At 35.3% G+C, this 22972-nt stretch overlaps 2 protein-coding genes across 5 annotated transcripts; both read right to left on the bottom strand.

Annotated features, from left to right (window-relative positions):
• Positions 1–1003: 1003 nt before the first annotated feature.
• On the bottom strand, positions 1004–4525 carry LOC141663855 (transcription factor TCP9). 2 transcript variants are annotated; one of them, XM_074469697.1, is made up of 2 exons: positions 3629–4525; positions 1004–1336 (listed from the first exon to the last, which is right to left on the bottom strand). In XM_074469697.1, the coding sequence occupies exons 1-2, from the start codon at positions 4455–4457 to the stop codon at positions 1257–1259; spliced, it is 909 nt and encodes a 302-aa protein (XP_074325798.1). In that variant the 5' UTR covers positions 4458–4525; the 3' UTR covers positions 1004–1256. The 2 variants fall into 2 exon arrangements, with proteins under 2 accessions (XP_074325798.1, XP_074325799.1); XM_074469698.1 differs by lacking the exon at positions 1004–1336 and adding an exon at positions 3210–3465 and having other exon boundaries at positions 3629–4524.
• A 1222-nt stretch (positions 4526–5747) lies between these two features.
• LOC141667145 (peroxisome biogenesis protein 16) lies at positions 5748–12086 on the bottom strand. 3 transcript variants are annotated; one of them, XR_012552519.1, is made up of 9 exons: positions 11764–12086; positions 9710–9767; positions 8422–8638; positions 8059–8330; positions 7710–7978; positions 7349–7416; positions 7190–7251; positions 6909–7084; positions 5748–6212 (listed from the first exon to the last, which is right to left on the bottom strand). XR_012552519.1 is itself a non-coding variant. In XM_074473529.1 (9 exons), exons 1-8 carry the CDS (start codon positions 11830–11832, stop codon positions 7023–7025), a joined length of 1077 nt encoding a protein of 358 aa, XP_074329630.1. In that variant the 5' UTR covers positions 11833–12086; the 3' UTR covers positions 5748–6212; positions 6976–7022. The 3 variants fall into 3 exon arrangements, 2 of the variants coding, with proteins under 2 accessions (XP_074329630.1, XP_074329629.1); XM_074473529.1 differs by having other exon boundaries at positions 6976–7084; XM_074473528.1 differs by having other exon boundaries at positions 6997–7084; positions 11764–12085.
• Positions 12087–22972: the final 10886 nt, after the last annotated feature.

Here is a 22972-nt window from a genome sequence, read left to right as displayed (position 1 = left end):
CAGAGGTCGTTAAAGTCCACGAACACAAGTTGTTCCCGGACTAGACCCAATACGGCTGAAAGAGCATAGACATGTGTCCTAAATGGACTCAAAGTCCTACACAAGTCTCTCAACATCACCATCTAAGTTGGAGACTTGCCCGCCAAGTCTCTCAACACAAGTCTAACCCTAGACTCACCTCTATATAAAGGGCTCTACCACTCAACCTAGAACTACGTTTTTGGGCTTGATTCTCTACCATACAGAGATACGTAGGCATCTTGTAAGGACCGATAGTTCCGAACGCGAGAACAGCCATTAAAGCTTAAAGCTCACAAAACCTAACATTAATTATTAATGCCCTCTAGTTTTTATTCCACAACAAGAGCCATTACTTTTATGCTAAACAATATTCTTTAGTTAGACTTTCTACCAAATATTCATGGTTCGCATCTTCACAGCTTTATTATGGAATACGAAGTATATTGAAAATTGTATTCATATTATTAGTTATACAAAAATATTATATTCAATATGTCGACAGTCATATTTAATTATTATATTTTCTGCTAAGGTTAGTAAGAATATCTTATATTTATCGTATCAATAATTGTACCCTATAAATAACTGTAGTAACTATTTAAATAACTTCATATTATTTTATTCGGTTATCGTTATCATTCATATGGGTTGTAATTATTTTAATGAAAAATGTGTGCTTTCATTTGCTTATATTTTGGTCGTACATTTCGATTTCATTGCGGTACATACAATTCTTTTATTTTGAAACAAAATTTTGTTAATTTCATCACCGATTTGTAAAGGGAGTTATTTTACCAATCGATCCATCAGAAATTAATATAAATATACCGTCAACAATTATAATTAAAATAACATCAATTTATCAATTTACGTATAGAGCATGCTCGTACATTACACGGATTATTGAATTAGTTTTCAAGTAAAAGTGTAAATTTAATTTTGAGTCGGAAATGTATAAATAATTAAAAAAAATATTTGATAGACACCCTCAATTTACAACCGTGGTCTTTTGACCGGTGGCTGGTATTCTCTCTATTTACCAACCAGTTTCCACTTCATACGAAAAAAAAGCCTAATAATGCGCAACATGTCTATGTAGTCAAACATATATGTAAAAGAATCTAATCAGCTCAGCTGATTAAAAAGAGGAAAATTATCATCATGGTCTCAGGAGGAAAATTTATGATTATGCTTCCTGAGCCAGAGTATGTCGCTTAAATGCGGTTTACCTTGGTTCACGTGGTTTGCAGGCTATTACGTGTGAGCCCGTAGAGTTTACCCGGTGCGCACTTGAAGCTTAGCGGCTGCGGGTTATCTACGATAAAAAAAAAAAAACCTAATCAGTATCGAAAATATTAATTAATCCAGATTGGTTTTTAAAACATTTCATGAGTGCGTGTAACATTGTTAATTGTTAATTAATATTTTTCATTGTAATAGTAATACAGTGATGATGCGTACATATAGATGCGTCAATAAATTAAAATATGATTTGTATCATGTTCATGAAAAATTTCGGTAAACAAGTCGAAATACTTAGATTACTCTAAGTATATAATTCGCCGGTTAAAATTTTTGTCCTATATAAAAATAATTTACGAAAAATAATTGTTATCTTCGGGTATGAACTGTAACCAAGAGAATAATTTTTCTCTTTTTAACCAACTGAGCCAATCTTCTAATAATTTAAAATCTAGTTTCAAATCACATTTTTGTAAACATAAAAACAGAACATCGTTCCACGTTTTTCAATCATTTCATTTTTTTTAATTTTTCCTTGACCTTAAACTAAACAACACTTTATGTTACGTTTTTAACAATATAACACAACTTAAAAATATGTTTTCAATTGTTTTTAATTAATATTTTATATTTTCAAATTTTTTTATTGGATTTCAAAAATATTGAAATTTTAAAATAATTTTTTAAAATTCAAGCGTGGACCCTAATTGAACAATTTTTAATTTTTGAGGTTTAACAATCTTCTGGTAGTTTAAAATCTAGTTTCAAATCACATTTTTGTAAACATAAAAACGGAACATCGTTCCACGTTTTTCAATCATTTCATTTTTTTTAATTTTTCCTTTAATTAATTTTATTAGTTTAAATCACATTTATAGACCTTAAACTAAACAACACTTTATGTTATGTTTTTAACAATATAACACAACTTAAAAATATGTTTTCAATTGTTTTTAATTAATATTTTATATTTTCAAACTTTTTTATTGGGTTTCAAAAATATTAAAATTTTAAAATAATTTTTTGAACAATTTTTAATTTTTGAGATTTAACAATCCCCTTTTAGATTTTACAAATATTAAAAAATTAAATAAAACATGTCTAATTTAACAATATTTAACATTTTATAGTTCAAAATCCCCTTTTAGGTTTTAGAAATATTAAAAATTAAATTAATAAAAATTATAACGATTTAGGGTTTAGGATTTAGGATTTAGGACCCTAAACCCTATAGCCTAAACCCTAATTTAATTTAAGGTTTAGGGCCCTAGGAACCAAACTATCATTATTAAGTTTTTTTAATATTTTAACATTTATCAATTCTTAATTTGGGTTTTAAAATAATAAAATATTTATAGATATGAATAAAATACTAATAAAATACCGCTTAAATTAACGAGTTAAGTTTAAAAATATAACATTATCTAGTATTTTGGATAAAAGAAAAAAGAAATATGCAAAATATTAATATGTTTTGCGTTTTGCGTTTTGCTCCAAAGCTAAAACTCAAGTTGCGTTTACAACCCTCTAAACACCTTCTCAAGTTGCCTTTTGCTATTTAAAAAAAATACAAGATTCAGTTCCGTTTTGACTTTTTATAAATTAAAAAAAAGAAAAGAAAAATGTTACATGCATTTATGTTTTGGTCATAAATTTTAAACAGCATACACACTTCCGTCTTAAAATGATATTTATAATCATATTTTTTTAAATTAATATTCAGGATCATTTTATCTCAAAAAGTGATATTTAAGATTAACACCTAATCTATGGGTTCTGCACTAAAATTGAAGAAAATTTATCAAACTTCAGTACACAATCTTTTTTAAGGGTATTTCGCCCACATAATTGTGATTACAAACGTAATTTTGTAAGTCATATACAAGTTGCATTAACATAGCTAGGAGCTAGGAAGCTGAATTTAACATCTAATCCTGGCTTAAATTATTTACTGTCCATAAGAAAAGATATACAAGTATTTAAATTATCTTGTTCGTAGAATATAATTTACAAAGTGACAGTGATAATTTGCGTAACAGTCACATTTATTGTTCCGTTCATTTTAACTTGTCCATATTCTTAAATAATTGTATGTATTTAAGCCAAATGAATATAAAACAACAAGAAATTTGGCAACTCATAACTATTAAAATATATAATTTGAAGAAGTTTGTTGTGTGAATTAGCTAAAGTTGTCATAACCTACAAAACAAACAGATAAATTAATTATCAGGTACTGAGAATACAATAAAACCGAAGCCTGATTAATTATCCCCACTAGATCAGTTTCTTCCCAGGAGTGGAAGTTCTTTTTTATCACAAATCTCTAAACTAAAATCTCTTAGCGTTGGTTTATTCGTTTTACCTGAATCATTGGATGAACTTGCTTTGGCAGCTCCAGAAGATTGAGCCTCTGATGGATACTTTAGTTGTACAGGCTGCATGGATGCCAAGAATGATGAAATGGGCCGTGCCGAAACACCTGTTAAAGGCGCCGCAGCATGGACCGTCCATAGTTGAGGTACTTGATTTGTTGGATTGATCATCCAATATGTTGGAGTTGCATTTGCTGGAATTGCGTACATGGGTACTAATGGTTGTGCTTGGATTGTAGCTGATGATGACATCATGAGGGGAGCTGATACTGTGGAATTTGATTCTACGTCGACGAATTCGCTGTTTGCTGGACGTTTACGCCTTTTACAGGCAGTGTTGGATGTGTTGTCTGTGGTGGACGGGGTGGTTGGAATTTTAAGAGTCCCGTTTACTGACATGGCGATTGCAGGGACAGTTCCCGTCCCTGTTGCAGCTATAATAGCTGGCTCCGCATGCTCGAGCAACCATCGGATGGTTTCCCCATCCGATTTGTGGCCTAATTCGCGTGTTAGTTGGAAGACACGGGAAGCGCATGTGGCTGACATCCGTATGCGCCTCCCACGACCTTCCACTTTTGTATGACGATCTTTCGTCGAGACCCTTTTAGACTGCGGATGAGACGATACAGATTGCATCATCTCATCCGTGCCTAGTTTCAATTTCTCTTCCACATGGGATTCATTCTTCGGTGTTACTAATGACAATTCGGAACCCGGAGACAATTGTATGTTCTTAGGTGGTGGTTTTTGAGGTGAAGATTTATCAGCGGTTCTTGAATCATTAAGATGATGAAGCTCTTGGTTTGGTATTGAGGACATGTTGTGGAGCAAGGAAAGTTTGTTGAATGAATGAACCCTGAAGAGAAAAAGAGAATAAGATGCAAGTAATATCAGTTACCTAATTACAGGATGAGGACATCTAACGGGTAACATTGTGGGTAGGTCCCATTTGACTCTGACACGTGGTAGGCCCCTTTCCATCGGGGTTACCATTTTATTTATCCTTCTTGTTTGGTTGGGTCAAACTTAAGCTTCTATGATGCCTCCAATGAAGCAAATTGTGAGGCACTTTGCCTATTTAAATTTACATTCTTTTCTCTCCCTTCTATGTTGGATAGATAACAAGGAAAGGAAATGATAACAAGGACATGAAATGTTATTTTCGGATCAGAATTTTTATTTTTCCGATAAAATTGACGTGAAAAGATTAACTTATCCCTAACAGCACATAAATCAGTAAAACTATATATAAGAATATTATCGTCTTTTCAATTTATTTTGCTCTGAAAATAAAAATTCTGCTATGAATATAACATTTCCCTAGATAATATCATAATGTACACAAACCGTAAACCTGAGGAAGAAGATTGTTTTACAAATAAATAACACATATTACTACAAGGATCAAATATAATTTCGATTTGATTTGGTTTGATTTTTCTGGTATAAGTGACTAGTTTGATAATTAATCCGAAATTTTAGTGAAGATGAAGTAACTAAAAGAGGGAATTTTGCATGGGCGGTGGTGGGGGCAGAACCACTGCAGTTGCAGTGGGAGCAGGGGGAGGGGGACCAAAAGATGTGAATGCTGGCCCAAATGGCTGAGGCTTGGTGAGGACCCTCAACCCCATAAAGCCCCACTTGGTTTCATGGTGTAGTCCCAATGCCCCAACCCCAGGTACCCACTTGGGAGAGTGGGGGTGTAGGGTGGACCTAGCTACTAATTTCCATAGCCACCCCCACTACATGCATTTCTTCACCAAGCTGACCTACTCCATAACCAAAAACATGAGCTTTACTTTGTAATTAGTGAACTCATTATCTGTACTACTGACTTAATGGAAGCATGGAGCTATGATTATATTGTAATTTCTCACGCTTGCAACAACTATGACTCACAGACATGGACAAGACTTTGAGGCTTGTAAGCCTGAATTCCAAAATGACAAACAAGCCTTACATTCTCTGAATTGCAATTTACAATTCTAGATACTAGTTGCTTGAAAGAAACTCTACACGCTATCTAAAGATCAAGAGCGTTGGAAGCAGCAGTTCACTTAGCTCAAAAGTGGAGGAGATTTAACATGAAAAAAAATAGTACAGAACACCGACAAAAACCAGAAATTTCATACCCATAGTAAAACTTTTCACTTGTTACAAGACTAGCTTTCCATATTAAGAATATTTCATTACATTACCAAGCAGAAACGCTTCCAATTTATATGGGGTCAAGTACACCTTTTGGTACATGTAGCCAGCCTCTTTCATAATGATAATGGGCATAATGCTATTATATTCAGAAATCTGACTCATTTACAACTAAACTGTAATGGAACAAATAATAGTCTACTTAAACCAAAATGCTGGGTTGCAGGTATTGTTTTCCACCCAGGTACAACAGAGATTACCACATTAATGAGCTCCAGTGAAGAATGAAACCTTGGGAGCAGCATAAAAGCAGGTAGCTATCCCGCCCTGCTGCGGCAGACTGAGGGGAGACCAAGTAGACCTCTTTATTTGCAAAATGATTATCACAAAAAAAGCTGCTAGTGTTGTATACGTTTCACTCAGAAACTGAAATGTAACAAAGGGAACAAATGTGTCAGTGAGAGATTATAGTAATTACAATAATAACATTTAAGGTCATATGCAACAGTAACAAGGAAGACATCCATTATAAAGAGCAGTCCAATACTAAATGAAAAATGGCTTATAGCCATTGCTATAATATGGCACCAAAAAGTGTTTTTTTTTGTGCTAAAATAGGACTTACACTCCAATGCTAGTTCTACGTCACAACCAAATAATTCAATATTCAGCTAACATTTCATCCAACTCGTTCACTTTATTTTAAAATTTTAAAGTGGACCTCTTTACACTCCATTATTAGTTATTTGATGATGTGGCAAGGATGGCTATAGCCATTCTTGGTCTCAAATATAATACCAAGTATCCATTTATGCATTTATCCATTAATGTATAGCTATGCATTGGAGTTGAGTTTTATGATTTATTTTTTTTGACGAAGAGTTTTATGATTTTAGTCATATATTATAGCTATAAGACTAAATATAGCTATGCATTAGACTTGCTCTCAGAAATAAGAATTGCACCAAACTTTCATGCAATACACCATAATAAAGGAACTAACAAAGTTAGACGACTTGAAAAACAGTCTGATTTTTTTTTTTGCTAAATATAGTCTGACCTTTCCAAGGACATATATACAGGAAACAAATCAATGATTTACTAGGTGTATAGTTGAGGTACCTTAATGACAGATGGAACAATTCAAAAGCAAAAATTTGACAAAATATTATGATTTCTCATGCCATACATCTATTTGGTGGTTCCTTACAGGTCTGAAGAGAATGGATGCTTTTATCATGAACCAGACATATAAGTGTAGCGCGTCTGAGCTCCAACCATAAGCTCAATTAGTTTTGCTGCAAATCAAGAGACAATACTATATCAGCAAATCTGTTACAAATATATAAATAAACAAGGGTAAGACAATAATCAGAACCAACATATAATACAGTATCACCAACCTGCAAGAAATCCAACGACGGGTATAGGCTGTAAGATTTTTTCTGTGCTTTCGAGTCTTTGCCTGTAAGAATAAAAAGTAATCAGTGTCTTACTTCATTTTGGTTCTGTTTTAAAAATCCTTACGACCGCCTATAAGATGAATTTCTAAAAATGATTACCGAGTATAATTGCAAAAGAACGGATCTCTCATCAGATAAAGGGCCCACAGTATCTTCCGCCTGTTTAACTGCATCAGACACACAAGACCCAGTAAAAAACCACATTATGCATATTAATCAGCACTGTGGAATTTACTAACATATACAAAGCTGCAACATTAATCTAAACAGTTCCAAGAAAGATTTGTCTCTTTTCTTTTCTTTGGATCAAGTCCAAACTTGTCTGATTTTTCAGTTCTGTAATACAGAGGATGAAGAAAACAATACAATCCAATCATCTTTCCTTCTATCTATCTCACACAAAGAACAAATGTTTATGCGCAAGTGCATTGTTTTCTACAAAAGAGGGTAGCACTCCTACCTCATTCTTTTCAGGGCTGGATAGCTGTACATTGTTGTTTTGCTTAGTAAGCCATGATGTTGTAACAAGCGAAAGAATGCTCATTCCCATCAAGTCCACAGCCAACGAGACTGACCAAGGAAACCATGAACGAACTCCATATTTCCGTATCAATAGAACATATATAAGTGGTCTGAGAATGTATGTAGCCTCCCCCAATACAAAGAAGCCCCCAGGAAGACCCTTTTCTGACAATAAACTGGCAACGGTAGGTCTCTTCGCCGCTGCAGCTGTATATGGTTTGTACCAATCTTAGAGTTGAAAACTAATATGACTCTTATCAAAAAAACAAATTCAAAACAGTTGGTACCTGGAGGTTCCATTATTGCTTGTTGGTGTTGAACCCTGCGCAACCACGCTGGCTCAGAAACCCTCCTAGCATTTTCTCCAAACCTGCTCAATGCAGACAATGCCCTTCCTTCAAGATGAGTCTGCCCAAGATGCTGTCTATTCTGTGCTCGATTTCCATATCCAGATTGGCGCTTCAAAGTATCTGATTCATTGTCTTCGTTTGAATTCTCTCCTCCATGTAGAAGCATCTTATACCCATGGTTCCGGAGCAAGGCTAGTCTTACTAATGCTCTAATGTTATCGAACACATAAATTTGTTAATGTGCACAAAGCGGTGAATATAAATTATGACAACTAACATATTGGTGTAACATGTACTTACTTGATGGCCTCTGTAACAGCTATGAAATTCCATTTTTTGTCCTCCCCGTAATATTGTTGTCCCACAACTTCAATAAATGTTTCAGAGTCTTTAAGCAGAGTTATGCACAAGGAATACGGAAAGGATGAAGAGCTGGCAGATGTTTCATGCACTTGTGTTGGGGTCGTATCAATTATATGTTCGTTGATAGCAGTGATTATGCCCAAAACTGATGTTACTGCAGATCAAATTATAACATTTTCAGTAAAAATTTCAATTGATACAACAGGTAATATCAAGGAAAGAGCAAACTGTCAATAAACCGAAACAGTAATCTGCCCTGTGAACTTCTTTTAGGCTGTGTTCACTTTGATGGAATGGAATGAGGGGAGAATGGAATGAAATTTGAACTCTTATTTGGGTGAGTTTAAGGAAAATGTTTAAAATTTTCATTCCTTCTTCCATTCCATTCCAAACTATTTGAGCTAGAATTCTAACCCACATGGTTTGGAAGGAATTCTCATTCCATTTCTGCATCAATTTTTCTACAATTCTCATCATAGAAAATTTAGACTACCTTATATTCATTCATAATTACACTCTTATATGCTTTTTTCTTCATAAAATTTGTATATAATTTTTCATTCTATTCCTTCCTTATTCCATTCCCACCAAGTGAACACAACCTTAGACTCAATGTTTAAAGTTTTGTCTCTGCACATCAATCATAGTTTCTATTTAATCATATTTTGGAGATCAAAACAAAAACACATGTACTGAATTTGCATGTTTGACATGGAAATATGAAATTGAATCAGGCAAAAACATATTTTGTATATTTTAAAAAAAATATTTATAGGATAACTGAAACTTTAAATACAAAAACACAAATGATGTAAAATTATTTGGGTGAAAGTATTACAACATACTCGAGCTTCTTTTTTTTTTTGAATATTTATTGAATTAATTTCTTAATTTCAAATAAATCTTACTTCACAAAAAAATATATTTAACAGCATCTAGCAAGGGGTAAGGCCTTCTTACATTTGACCCCCTTCCCCTCCCGTACCCCACGCCAATCCCTCCCCTCCCCCACCTCAATCTGAGTAGGACATACTGGGTATGTTTGGTTTAGTATTTTGAGCTTACCAATTAACACCCAAATTTTAAATTCAAAAGATTTAAATAACATCCCAATCTCGCTACGTACTCTAAGAGATCAGATAAGATTATGTTAGGAAATAAACAAAAATCCTGTTACGTTTAGGGTAACAAGAAGAAACTCAGTGTTACCGAAACTTCACAAAACCTGCTTCGGGTCCAATTTCAGATTCAGAAAACCGCTCTGGTAGAAGCCATGTCAAACCCTGAGTATACAAAACAGGCATCATGCAGTAAACGCATCATGTTAATACTTAATACCCAAACAATTAATCAATAGAACAAGAAACGCAAGATAATTTGTAAAAAACAAGAATGACTTAAAAACTCATTATTAGTCTTATGACCTTTTCCAGTGTTAAACGGACTATTTGTGCGTCAGATAAATGTTCACACTATGTTACTCGGACTCTTCATTTTATCTTGGAGTACCCGTGTCGGACACTCGACACTCGGACATGGACACTCGGACTTGGACACTCGGACTTGGACACTTATTTTAGGCCAAAAACATGTATATTTTTCAAAATGTTGCCGAGTCTGATACTTGGACACGTGTCCATGTCGGACTCTTCTAGTCGAGTCCTAGTAACATAGTGTTCACATACCTACTAGTATATATGTCTGCTTCTTTTGGGAGTGCTTACTAGTTACTATTCTATCTATTCTACAAGAGGCTTTTGCCACCTATGCCAAACATGCATAAGAAAGATTTTGTAGCAAAATGCAATACCTAGTCATTCAGAAACTCATTCTTATATTTTAGCTATCAGGCGATTTCTACAATTTCGTAAATGCATTTAACTCCTATAAAGGCTACAATAGATATCTAACTAAGCAAAAGGCATTTAAAGGGTTTGTATTCAGGAATCATCTCACATTCTCACTAAGTCAGAACTTGCAAACTACACCCCAAAATTGTATTCAAAATATATACAGGATTTAAGTAGTCACGAATGGAAAGAGATGTTTAATTCAAAATAATTAAATTTGAAGCTATATTTTTTCAGAGGACAATATGAATGTTCTATCCTGTTCCATCAACATTACTGGATGGGTTATACGAAATTTCTGGTGTGTTAGTAGGCCAACACTTAGAAGCCTGTTGGAATTCCAAACATCCTTCGCTTTCAGGGCCTATCCGAAAGAAAAACCAGTCCCCCGCCAACAAATCATTCTAAAGTAGTCATGAAGGGTATAACAAACATATCCTGTCTCCACCTTGGAGCAAGAACAAGGTTATAGGGATAAAAATATGCTGATTCATATTAAGCCATTAAACCCGCCCAAACAACAACCATAGCTATACAGTATTTGGATAGAAAGAAACGACCGGGATCATTCCGTACAACGGGAATGAACATGATACCATGGAAAAATCAAAAAAATACCCATTAAATCGGATTGTCTGCTGATAATGTATATTTATATAATAAATTTATAATAACATTATGGTTTCAAACTTTCTATTGCTATAAGAAGAACCCATTTCATCCATAATCATATGATATCCTTTCATACTGAGAACTCCAGATGCACGTCAATCAATTATTAGACCATATAAATAACTTGCTAAACAATCTTATACTGTGTCAGACATAGATGAATCACCACTCCACAAATTAAGGCACTTGCTTAAATGAAGGTACACGAGCTATGAAATACAAACTCAACTTAGTTTGCCTTAAACTATGATCCCTTAAATTGAACTGAATTAAAATAATGAACATTAATAATCCTTGAACGATGATCACTTGAATTAAATTAAATTGAATTGAACTAATGAAAAACATTAATATTTCCATCCCCGAGTTGTTTCTTATGCGAAGTAAATATGTTAATTCGGATTATGATATCACCTCATCTTGTTCTTCTCATAGACTCACACCATAGGTTCCAATACATATGTAACACTTACACTACTCTAGCTAACTATCAAAATAGAATTCACAAATTTGCTTCCTTAACTATCAATTGAACAGTTGCATATAGGATTAAGCAACAATAAAACTAACAAGAGTTCGAATCCTGGCGCATGAGCGTGTGTAATTGTAATTAACTATAAAAAAAAATAAGAGTAACAAAACATAAACAATTACAATCAAACAAACATTAAAACTAAATTAGTATCACCCAATAAACTAGAAAAGCAACATAATTGAACAGTACTTAAAAAAACATGTAGTCAAGAAGAGGGCTTACATTAAAAAGAGACTCCAAAGAATGAACATATTCTTTATTGGTCCTGACCCATCTCTTATAAGCCTCCATACATACAAAATTTGTATCTATCAAAACCCTAGATTTATGGACTTGAAAAGCTCAACTTTTATTACTTTTGCTTCAGACCCAGATGCGAAACTTGATAAAGATTAAATTTTTCCAGTAAAGATTCAATCTTTTTCACACTGTTCGATGTAATTTATCAATTTTGGTGGATTATGGACCTATGGTTACGCACGATTGTATCTAACATTTCAGGGTGTGTGCAGGAGAGCGACAGATTGGGTGTGTCGACTAGAGTCTTCATGAATTAATCTCAGCCGTTGGATTTTATGTAAAAAATTGCTGTCCTAATGCATCGGGAGAAATTTTAATGCGTTTTGTCCTTTTATATTTGCATGCCTTTTTTTTTTATGGTACTATCACACCATTCCTTACATTCAGAACCAGCCTCTCTAGCCAAAGCATGAGCTACTGAGTTCGCAGAACGTCTAATAAAGTACACAGAATAGGACCTTAAGCCCGTAACTATAGACCGACAATCCTCCATAATAGCCCCACGTACGAGGAATCTCTCAACTTACTGTCGAAAGCTTGGACAACAGCTAGAGAATCTAGCTCAATATTCACACAGGAGATCCCCTTCCTTTTCAGCCAAGATAATGCCTCTTTAAAGGCCAAAGCCTCAGCTACCTTCGGATCAACAATGCCCGTCCAGAACCCACCGAAGCCAGCTACAAATTGACCCTGATCATTTCTCAAAACGCAACCAAAAAAGCTTCGACCACTAGACTCAAAGACCGCAGCATCAACATTACACACCAGCCACCCCAGATACGGTCTCATCCAAATTAACACCCATTCCCTGTCGTTAAGCTTCCAGTGACTGTCTTGCATGCTCTGAGCTCGTTGCCTTTGAAATAGAATAGAGCTAGCAGCATTAACCACCATAGACGAAGGTTTAAACTTCTTATTCCATACCACAATATTTCTATGCTCCCATATTTGCCATACTAGCATACAAATAAACTCCAACTCCTTAGAAGACTTACTTTGGAACCAATTCTTCATAATACTCTACACTGACGTATCTGCGCTGGAGACACCATCTACCTTCTCTAAACTCCAACAGGACTGAGCAAAAGAACAGTAGAACAGAGCAAGCTCTGCACTTTCTGCAGCATTGTGACAAACTGGACATATGGGATAAACTATTAGATATATTTGATAATGTCATGGCTAATATGTTTTATGTTTAGCTTTCAGATCTTACTTGAACAGGATAAATCAGTACTTAACTGTTGATCAGTACTTATACCGGAAGTCAGGACTTAAGGATATCTATACATATGTTATCAGGAGATAATTGTCAGAAGATAGATATCAGAACTTAAGTGCTGAAGGACAATCAGATAAGTACATTAGTTGATTAAAGGAAAGAAGATCAAGATAAACATAAGAAGAGATATGCATGAAGAAGGAATTCCGTGAAGAATGGAATACTTGGAAGAAAAGATATCTGATTGATATATTTTAGGAAGCAGAATTATATTCCATATCAATTAGCGATTATCTTGTAACTGTGTAGTATATAAACACAGATATAGGGTTTACACTATAAGTGTTATCATTATTAGAGAAGATTATTCATTGTAACCCTAGCAGCTCTCGTGATATTTGTTCATCACTGAGAGGTAACAGTTCCATACTGTAACAGAGTTTATTGTTTCAATAAAGTTTGTTTTCTGTTACTTAAGTTCTTAAAGTTCGATTTGAGTGTACTATACACTGTATTCACCCCCTCTACAGTGTGTGTGTGACCTAACAATTGGTATCAGAGCCTATCTGTTAACATACATACAGTTAAAGATCCAAACACAATCATGTCGGACACAGAAACTCCAACTAAGGCTACCAAAACTGAGGAACCACCAAAGACACAAATTCAGAGTCGGTATGAGACCATCAGAGTTCCCATACTGAGACCATCTGAATATCCCATATGGAAGGTAAGGATGACCATGTTCCTGGAAGTAACAGATCCAGAATACCTTGATAGAATCAAGTAAGGCCCTCACAAACCAACCAAACTCGCTGTTGCAGTTGTATGTGAAGCAGCAAAGACCGTACCAAAGGAGAAGAGTGATTATACTGCTGAAGACATAGCATCAATTGCTAAGGATGCTAAGGTACGACACTTACTGCATAGTGTCATTGATAATGTAATGTCAAACAGGGTAATCAACTGCAAGACTGCTAAGGAGATATGGGATGCTCTGGAAACAAGGTGTCAGGGAACTGACACAATTAAGAAGAACAGGAAGACAATACTCACTCAAGAGTATGAACACTTTGACTCAAAGACTAATGAGTCATTGAATGATTTATATGATAGATTTGTCAAACTTTTGAATGATTTGTCATTGGTTGATAAAGAGTATGATATTAAAGATTCAAACCTTAAGTTCCTGTTAGCTCTTCCTGAATGCTGGGATTTGAAGGCAACGACAATAAGAGACAACTACAATCTTGATGAAATAACTCTTGACGAAATCTATGGAATGCTCAAGACTCATGAGCTGGAGATGGAACAAAGAAGCAAGAGGAAAGGAGGAAAGTCAAGGACAGTTGCTCTTAAGGCTGAAGAAGAATTCCCCAAAGCAGCTTCCTCAAAGAAATACAAGGGTAAAGCTCTTTTCATAAAGTCTGATACTGAGTCATCAAGTTCTGAGAGTGATGATGACTCAGATTCTGAAAGCTTGCCTGAGACTGATGCTGATGAGGAGATGATGAAGCTGTGTGCTCTTATGGTGAAAGGAATCACAAAGATTGCATACAGGAAGTTCAGGAAGGGAAAGAAGTTTTCCAGGAAAGGCATAAGTTCTGATAAGAAGAATTTCAGAAGATCTGAAGGCAGAGGAGGAAAGTCTGACAGAGGAGATTACACCAATGTTAAATGCTATAACTGTGGTGAGAAAGGCCACATATCTCCTGACTACAAGAAGGTAAAGGGTGACAAAGGCAAGGCTCTTGTCACAAAGCAGAAAAGCTGGACAGACACCTCAGACTCTGAAAGTGAGGAAAACTATGTATTGATGGCAAATGCTGATAAAAGTGCTGAGAGCAGTTCTGAAGCTGCTGAAACAAAGGTACCTCAGACTACTTATGCTTTTCATACTGATGATATTAATGAGTTGAGAAGATATCTTAAAACCATGTTTATTAGCTATAGAGATCAAACTTTAACATGTGAAAGATTAACTTCTGAAAATCTTGCATTTAAGAAACGAAATGATTTCTTAGAAAAAGAGTTAGTCATGTTCCATCAAACTCAGAAGGATAGAGATGATGCTTTTTATGTTAGGAATGAAGTGCTAAAATTAAATGAATCTCTAAAAACTGAGTTAGAAAAGGAAAGAGAGATTATCAGGACTTGGACTAACTCTGGCAAAACAACTCAAAATTTGCTAAGTAGTGGAAACTGGAAAGAGGGCTTAGGTTATGGAGAAGATAAGAAAGATAAAGGAACTGAAGAAATTAAGTCTGTTGATAAGCAAAAACCAAAGTTAAAACCTGTTAAGTTTGTAACTGTAAAGTCTGAAAATGAAAAATCAGAAGTTACAAAGGAATCAACTTCTGACAAACTAAAACAGGAAAAGACAGCTGAAGTGAACATAGGCTTAATGACAAAGAAGCAGATTAAGCATAAGCTGAAAGATGTCAAGAATGCAAACAAGGTAAAATCACCTAGGAAAAATAGGAATGGAAAGGAAGGTGTGAATAAAAGCAATGATTATAAACCTGTTCCTGATGCTCCTAGGAAAACATGTCATAACTGTGGAAGTTCTAACCATCTGGCTTCTTTTTGCAGGAAGAATAAGAATATTAACTCCTTACCTTCAAAATCAGGAGTTAAGAGTCAGTCTGTTAGATACAAACCACAAAATCCTTGTTTTCATTGTGGTAGTTTATGGCATTCCATTTATACTTGTAAGAAATATCATAGTTTGTACTATGATTATTATCAAATAAAACCTTCTTTGAAGAAAGTTTCCATTGTTCCTTCTAGTGTAAATTCTGATTCAAAGTCTGATAGTGTAAGTTCTGATAAGAAAAATATTAACATAAACTCTGATGCTAAATCCGCTGCAAATGTTAACAAACTTAATAAGGCCAAAGGATCCAAGCAAGTCTGGGTCCTTAAAACTAATAATTATTGGTCTTTGTGATTGCAGGGCAACAGGAAAAATATTCTAGTTCTGGACAGTGGATGTTCAGGACATATGACTGGAAATAAGGCCCTGCTATCAGACTTTGTGGAGAAAGCTGGCCCAAGTGTTTCTTATGGAGATGGCAACATTGGAAAAACATTGGGATATGGCAATATCAATCTTGGAAATGTCATAATTAAACAAGTAGCTCTAGTCTCAGGACTTAAACACAACCTACTGAGTATAAGTCAAATCTGTGACAGAGGTTATCATGTTGATTTCTTTGAAGAACACTGTGAAATTGTGAGTAAATCTAAAGGCAAAGTTGTTCTAAAAGGATACAGGCGTGGTAACATTTATGAAGCTAAGCTTTCAACAAGTACTGATGGTTCTGCAATCTGTCTGATGAGTAGAGCATCAATTGAAAAAAGCTGGAATTGGCATAAGAAACTCTCACATTTAAATTTCAACAATATAAATGAACTGGTCAAGAAAGATCTTGTGAGAGGATTGCCAAACACAGTATTTGCTCCTGATGGTCTTTGTGATTCATGTCAGAAAGCCAAACAAAGAAAATCTTCATTCAAGAGCAAGACCGGATCATCAATTCTTGAGCCTTATCATCTAATACATGTTGATCTATTTGGTCCAGTAAATGTCATGTCTATTGCAAAGAAGAAGTATGCTTTGGTCATAGTGGATGAGTTCACCAGATACACATGGGTGTATTTCTTGCATACAAAAAGTGAAACTGCATCAACCTTGATTGATCATATCAAACATCTGGATAAAATGATCAAAGATTCTGTGAAAGTTTTAAGGAGTGATAATGGCACTGAGTTCAAGAATTTGATAATGGAAGAGTTCTGCAAAAGCCATGGAATAAAGCAGGAATTTTCTGCTCCTGGAACTCCACGGCAAAATGGAGTTGTTGAAAGGAAGAATAGAACTCTCATTGAAGCTGCACGTACAATGCTTGAAGAAGCGAAGCTTCCAACTTATTTCTGGGCTGAAGCTGTGCAGACTGCTTGTTTTACTCAAAATACAACACTCATTAACAAGCATGGAAAAACACCATATGAGATGGTGAAGAAAAAGAAGCCAAATCTGAAATATTTTCATGTATTTGGATGCAAGTGTTTTGTTCTCAAGACTCATCCTGAACAACTATCAAAGTTTGATCTAAAAGCTGATGAAGGAATCTTTGTTGGATATCCACTTTCCACAAAAGCCTTCAGAGTCTATAATTTGAGAACAAAAGTGGTCATGGAATCTATCAATGTCTCTTTTGATGACAAGAAGATTACTGGTCTTGAAGATTTCATTGACCATGATCAGCTGAGATTTGAAAATGAAGACTCAATTTCTGATACAGAAAATCCTGATAGTCTAAGTCCTGATACTGTAAACTCTGATGGATTAAACTCTGATGTTATTGAAACTGTGGAGACTACGTCAAAGGAAGATGCACCTATGCAGGGGGAGCATACTCAAGATCCTACCAGAGCTCAAGAAACATCAGAACATACATCTGGCTCTTCAAGTTCTGATTCGTCAAGTTCTGATAAGTCACGTTCTGATAGTGCTGAAAATCTAAATACTGAAGAATCCAACTCAGAGAGCACAGTTTCAGGGGGAGCATCAGAAAATGAAAATGAAGATAGTATGGATCATGGGGGAGCATCCAGTTCTAGAGAAAACCTTCCATCTGCAAGAAAGTGGACAAAATCACATACACCTGATTTGATAATTGGAAATCCTGATGCAGGTGTCAGAACTAGAACAGGTACTTCAAATGAATGTCTTTACAATTCTTTTCTCTCTCTGACTGAGCCAAAGAAAGTGGAAGAAGCTCTTCAAGATGCTGATTGGGTGCAAGCAATGCAGGAAGAGTTGAATGAATTTGAAAGAAACAAAGTCTGGACCCTAGTGCCAAGACCAAAGAATAGATCTGTTATTGGTACAAAGTGGGTATTCAGAAACAAAACTGACAGTGATGGCATAATTACAAGGAATAAGGCAAGGCTGGTTGCAAAAGGATATTCTCAATAGGAAGGAATTGATTATGATGAAACATTTGCACCAGTTGCTAGGTTAGAAGCCATAAGGATATTTTTGGCTTATGCTGCTCACAAAAAGTTTACTGTCTTTCAAATGGATGTGAAAAGTGCTTTTCTCAATGGAGAATTGGAGGAGGAGGTATATGTTGAACAACCTCCAGGTTTTGTAGATACCAAACATCCAGATTATGTCTACAGGCTTGATAAAGCACTTTATGGACTTAAGCAAGCTCCTAGAGCATGGTATGAGACTTTAGCTCAGTTTCTTCTGGAAAGTGGATTCAACAGAGGGACAATAGACAAAACACTGTTCTACCTCAACCATGGAAAGGACTTACTTCTGGTCCAGATTTATGTTGATGATATCATTTTTGGATCTACAAATGACAAACTTTGCAAAAAGTTTGCCAAACTAATGCAGTCAAGATATCAGATGAGTATGATGGGGGAACTTAGCTATTTTCTGGGCCTTCAAGTCAAGCAGAATGAGGAAGACACTTTTATTTGTCAAACCAAGTACATCAGAAACTTGCTGAAGAAATTTGGAATGCAAGATTGTTCAAGTGCATCCACTCCAATGGCCACTGCAACAAAACTGGATAAGGATATCGGTAAATCAGTAGATATTACTGACTACAGAGGTATGATTGGCTCTCTACTCTATCTAACTGCTAGTAGACCTGATATCATGTATGCTACCTGTCTTTGTGCAAGATTTCAAGCAGATCCAAGAGAACCTCACTTAACAGCTGTAAAAAGAATCTTTAAGTATCTTAAAGGAACAGCTGCTCTGGGATTATGGTATCCTAGAGAATCAGATTTTAAACTAATAGGTTACTCAGATGCAGATTTTGCAGGTTGCAAAATTGACAGGAAAAGCACAAGTGGAAGCTGCCAATTTCTTGGAGGCAGATTGGTTTCTTGGTACAGCAAGAAACAAAAGTCAATTTCCACATCAACTGCAGAAGCAGAGTATATTGCTGCAGGAAGCTGTTGTGCACAGATTCTTTGGATGAAGAATCAGTTACTGGATTATGGGTTAACATATTTCAAAATCCCTATTTACTGTGATAATCAAAGTGCTATTGCTATGACAGGTAATCCAGTTCAACACTCAATGACAAAGCATATCAGCATCAGGTACCACTTCATCAGGGAACATGTGGATGAAGGTACAGTGGAATTGCATTTTGTTCCCACAAATCAACAACTAGCAGATATCTTCACAAAACCACTGTGTGAAGCTACTTTTACAAGATTGGTAAATGAACTTGGAATGGTTTCAGGTTCTTTCTCTAAATCTGCTTAGTCTTGTTCTGTGTTATCAGACTTTATGCTCAGTATTTACAGAATTAATCTCATTGTGTATTCAGTGCTTAATTGATAAATGTCTTTAAGTACTGACTGTTGTCTGATATATGTTTCTAAACTCTGATAAGTGATATGTCTGTTCAAGTAACTATTCAATCCTATGAGGATAACTGTGCTAGATACTGACCTAGTAGTCTTCAATAAACAAATGATTCCATGTAAGAAGTAATTATTTCAGTGGAAACCCTATGACACTAGCAAATTCTGATAATTGAGCTTAGTTAAGTTTACTTTGTATATCTTATTACTAAGTCACAAATTAGAATAATGCTACTCATCTGTTAAGTTCTGATACTAGTAAAACTGCTGAATGTACTAAGTGCTGATAAACCTCACTTATCCAAAGAAAAAGCAAAAAGATCAAAGAATAAAATCAGGTACTCCTTTGAGATCTAGAGTAAAAATGTGGAAGGGACGACCCAAGTGCATTGCTGGTATTAAGTAGATATGCATTAGAAAAGCAAAATATTTTCTTGGTGACTTTTCACACTCTATGATTACTGGAGAAATACTCTGATAATAGCATAAATTCTGATAAACAGTCGTGACTCACTTACACTGAGAAGCCACTGTAAAATAGAATTTCAAAAGATGCATAAAATTAGCACAAAACAGTTGAGGTGGACTCAAGCATGAACTCATTCATCAGTAGGTTTCAGGACAATGACAGCTCTTTAGCAAAATTTTAGTTATGCCTTATTTTTAAGATGTACTGAAGTGAATCAGACTTTACTCTTTGTCTGTTATTTAGCTTAATGCACACACTTATCACTCCATCTGAATGATGAAAATTTCTGTGGTGGTCTATGTTATTTTAGATAAACAGTCATTGTGTCATTATTGCACAAATTCTGAGGACAAGTTCTAGTTACACGTTCTGATGATTAAGTTTTGAAGTCTATAACTTAGAACTTGTATGAGGATTTACTAAGATGGGCATTCCTTTTTCGAGTTAAGAAATTATGTTCTGATGACTGTTAAGTTCTGGTATAGGTCTAAGTTCTGATTTCTCAGTCTAATCCTTTACTTGGCTTATCTGTGAATAAAATTTGATAACAGTCTCAGTTCGAACTAGAATATGTTGAAGTGGAAGATTAATAGTCACTATGATTAGGATTAATGGTATTCGTCCTTGAACAGTCCACTGTTTCTTGTTTCTTGTGCGTTTTAAACCATGATTCCTCTTTCCAATGAATGTTATTCTTTTTCAAAGTCTAGGGAGACGAGGTAGAATTAATTCTACCTGTCAGCATTAAATTTCTTTGCGTCTCCTGGCATTCTCTTGCCTATATAAGCAGCCACTTCACATCAGTCTTTCCATCAAATTCTTCTCACACACTTATCTTCATACTTCTTCTTTCAAAAACACAATGGTCAGATACAACATGTTTTTGAACTACCAAACCTTCAATATGGAGCTAAGTTGTGCCGAATGGCAGCAGGAATGGCATGACACAGCCATTCCTGAGGAGATATGGGACTCTGTCCCACAGGAGGTACTGACATACCTTCTGTTCTTCTTTATGGACTACCATCGCCATCTGGAGCGATTGGAGGAGGAAAGGCTAGAAGCTCTCCGCCAGCAAGAGCGAATCATCCGACTCGCCATTCTGTTTGTCGAGAGTAGGAAGAAGAAGATGACTTAATCTCGTCTTCTTCCTGTTTTTCTTCATCATCAGCTTTGTCAGGCTTCTTATCTAGGACTAAAGCTGTTGATGTTAGGATTAGAAGCTTAGGGAAAATCTTGTATAAGTATTGATGTAATTTCCATTTCATAAATGTATTGTCTTGATATATTAATGAAAATTGTTTTTACTACAAGATTTTGTCTCTGAGTTATTTTATCTTGTGTTGATAAATCTCAATTGATATTCTGATGACCATATAACTTTTGTTTTATATTAAGTTCTGATTCATTTTCAGCACTTACATATCTAATTTATCTTGGTCATTTTCATGTGATGTATTTTCAGAATATCAATGATGCAGTGAAAAATAATTCAATCAGTGCTAACGGTTTAAATTTTGAATTAAAACTGCTTCTCTTGATAAATGGAACGGTTTTTCCTTGAAACTAGGCAACTGGGTAAGTAATGATTCCTGTTTTCTCGAGCCCAGTAACTGTCCGTTATTACTGCATGTCTGACAGGTGTCCAACGGTAATATTTTTGTTCAGAGTATAAGTACAACAGAGAGAAGATTTCTTTAATCTTTTATTTTCTTTATATTTTATCTCTCTCCTTACTTTTACTCTCTTTCTCTTTCTTTCTCACGTTGGTTTTTCATACAGACAATATCTCATAAACCTAACAGGCATACTTGAATCTCATTTTTTTTTCACATGGCACCAAAGGATTTAATCATTGATGGAGCTAAGTTTGTTCCAAACAACTATACTGCAATTCTTGCTCATGCTGAAGCTCCATCTGAATTGCATTTTGTGCAAGATCTTCTTGCACACAGTGAGATTGGGTACGCATTAACACAGCCTGAAGTCTTTTCGAGTCAACAAGTTCTGACGTTTTGGCGGACTGGGCACTTTGATGATGGTGGTAAACATGGCACTCCCAGTATTGTTTTTGAAGTGGGTGATTCATCTTATGTAGTCACTCCTGGTACAATACGCAAAGCTCTACATCTCCTAGAAAATTGTACTTTTTCAACTCCAGAGGAATCAACACTTCAGGAGTTAATGGCTGATTTGGGATATGAAAAGAGTTTGGCAAAGCTTGGGCAGTTAAAAAGGGCTAATATCAGAAGAGAATGGAGTTTCTTCTTTGACTGCATCACCAAAGCTTTTGGGAATAAATGTTCGAATTTTGATGCTATCCCAATTCTGAGTCAGCACATAGGGTATGCTATTATTCATCAAACTCATTTTGATTTTACAACTGGAATAATTGGTTTTATTGGGGATAGGATGACAGAGAATAGAAATATTGTCTATTTTGCTAGATTCTGTCAACTTCTATATACTTTTTGTACTGATGAACCTCAATTAGTCAGTTCCTCAACCCCACCTTTTAGAGTTGCAAAACGATATTTTAATGATCTGGTAAATGCTGATACTAAGAAAAAAGTGGTTAGACCATTACAGATTCCTCAGTCTGTAAAACAGATCCTAGTAAATGCTGATCCTGATACTTATAGATCTATTTACTTTGATGTCCAACCAACCACAAACACCCAAAAACCATCATCCTCAGCACCTGCCACTCATTCTACTCAACCTACCCTCAGGACTTATCTCAAATCCTATCTCTCTACTTCACAGACTGTTCAACCCTCATCCTCCAAGCTAAATTGGACAAAAACTATTCCTCAAACATCTCAAAAGAGAAGGAGGACTGTATTGAGAGATGAATCTGATTCTGAGGAACAGGTTTCTTCTAGAGAACCTGTTGTTTCTGAAGCTGAGAAAGAGGTTTCTCAAAAGGATTCTGAAATTGGGGGTTCTAGGCTTCTCAAGAGGCTTAGACGAATGATAGTTCCTGAAACTCCCAAGGAATCCAAATCAACAAGGAAGTACAAGAAACAGAGGGCACA

The sequence above is a fragment of the Apium graveolens genome, chromosome 6, assembly GCF_009905375.1.
Source record: "Apium graveolens cultivar Ventura chromosome 6, ASM990537v1, whole genome shotgun sequence".
Taxonomy (NCBI): domain Eukaryota; kingdom Viridiplantae; phylum Streptophyta; class Magnoliopsida; order Apiales; family Apiaceae; genus Apium; species Apium graveolens.
This window is presented reverse-complemented; position numbering and strand designations above follow the sequence as displayed.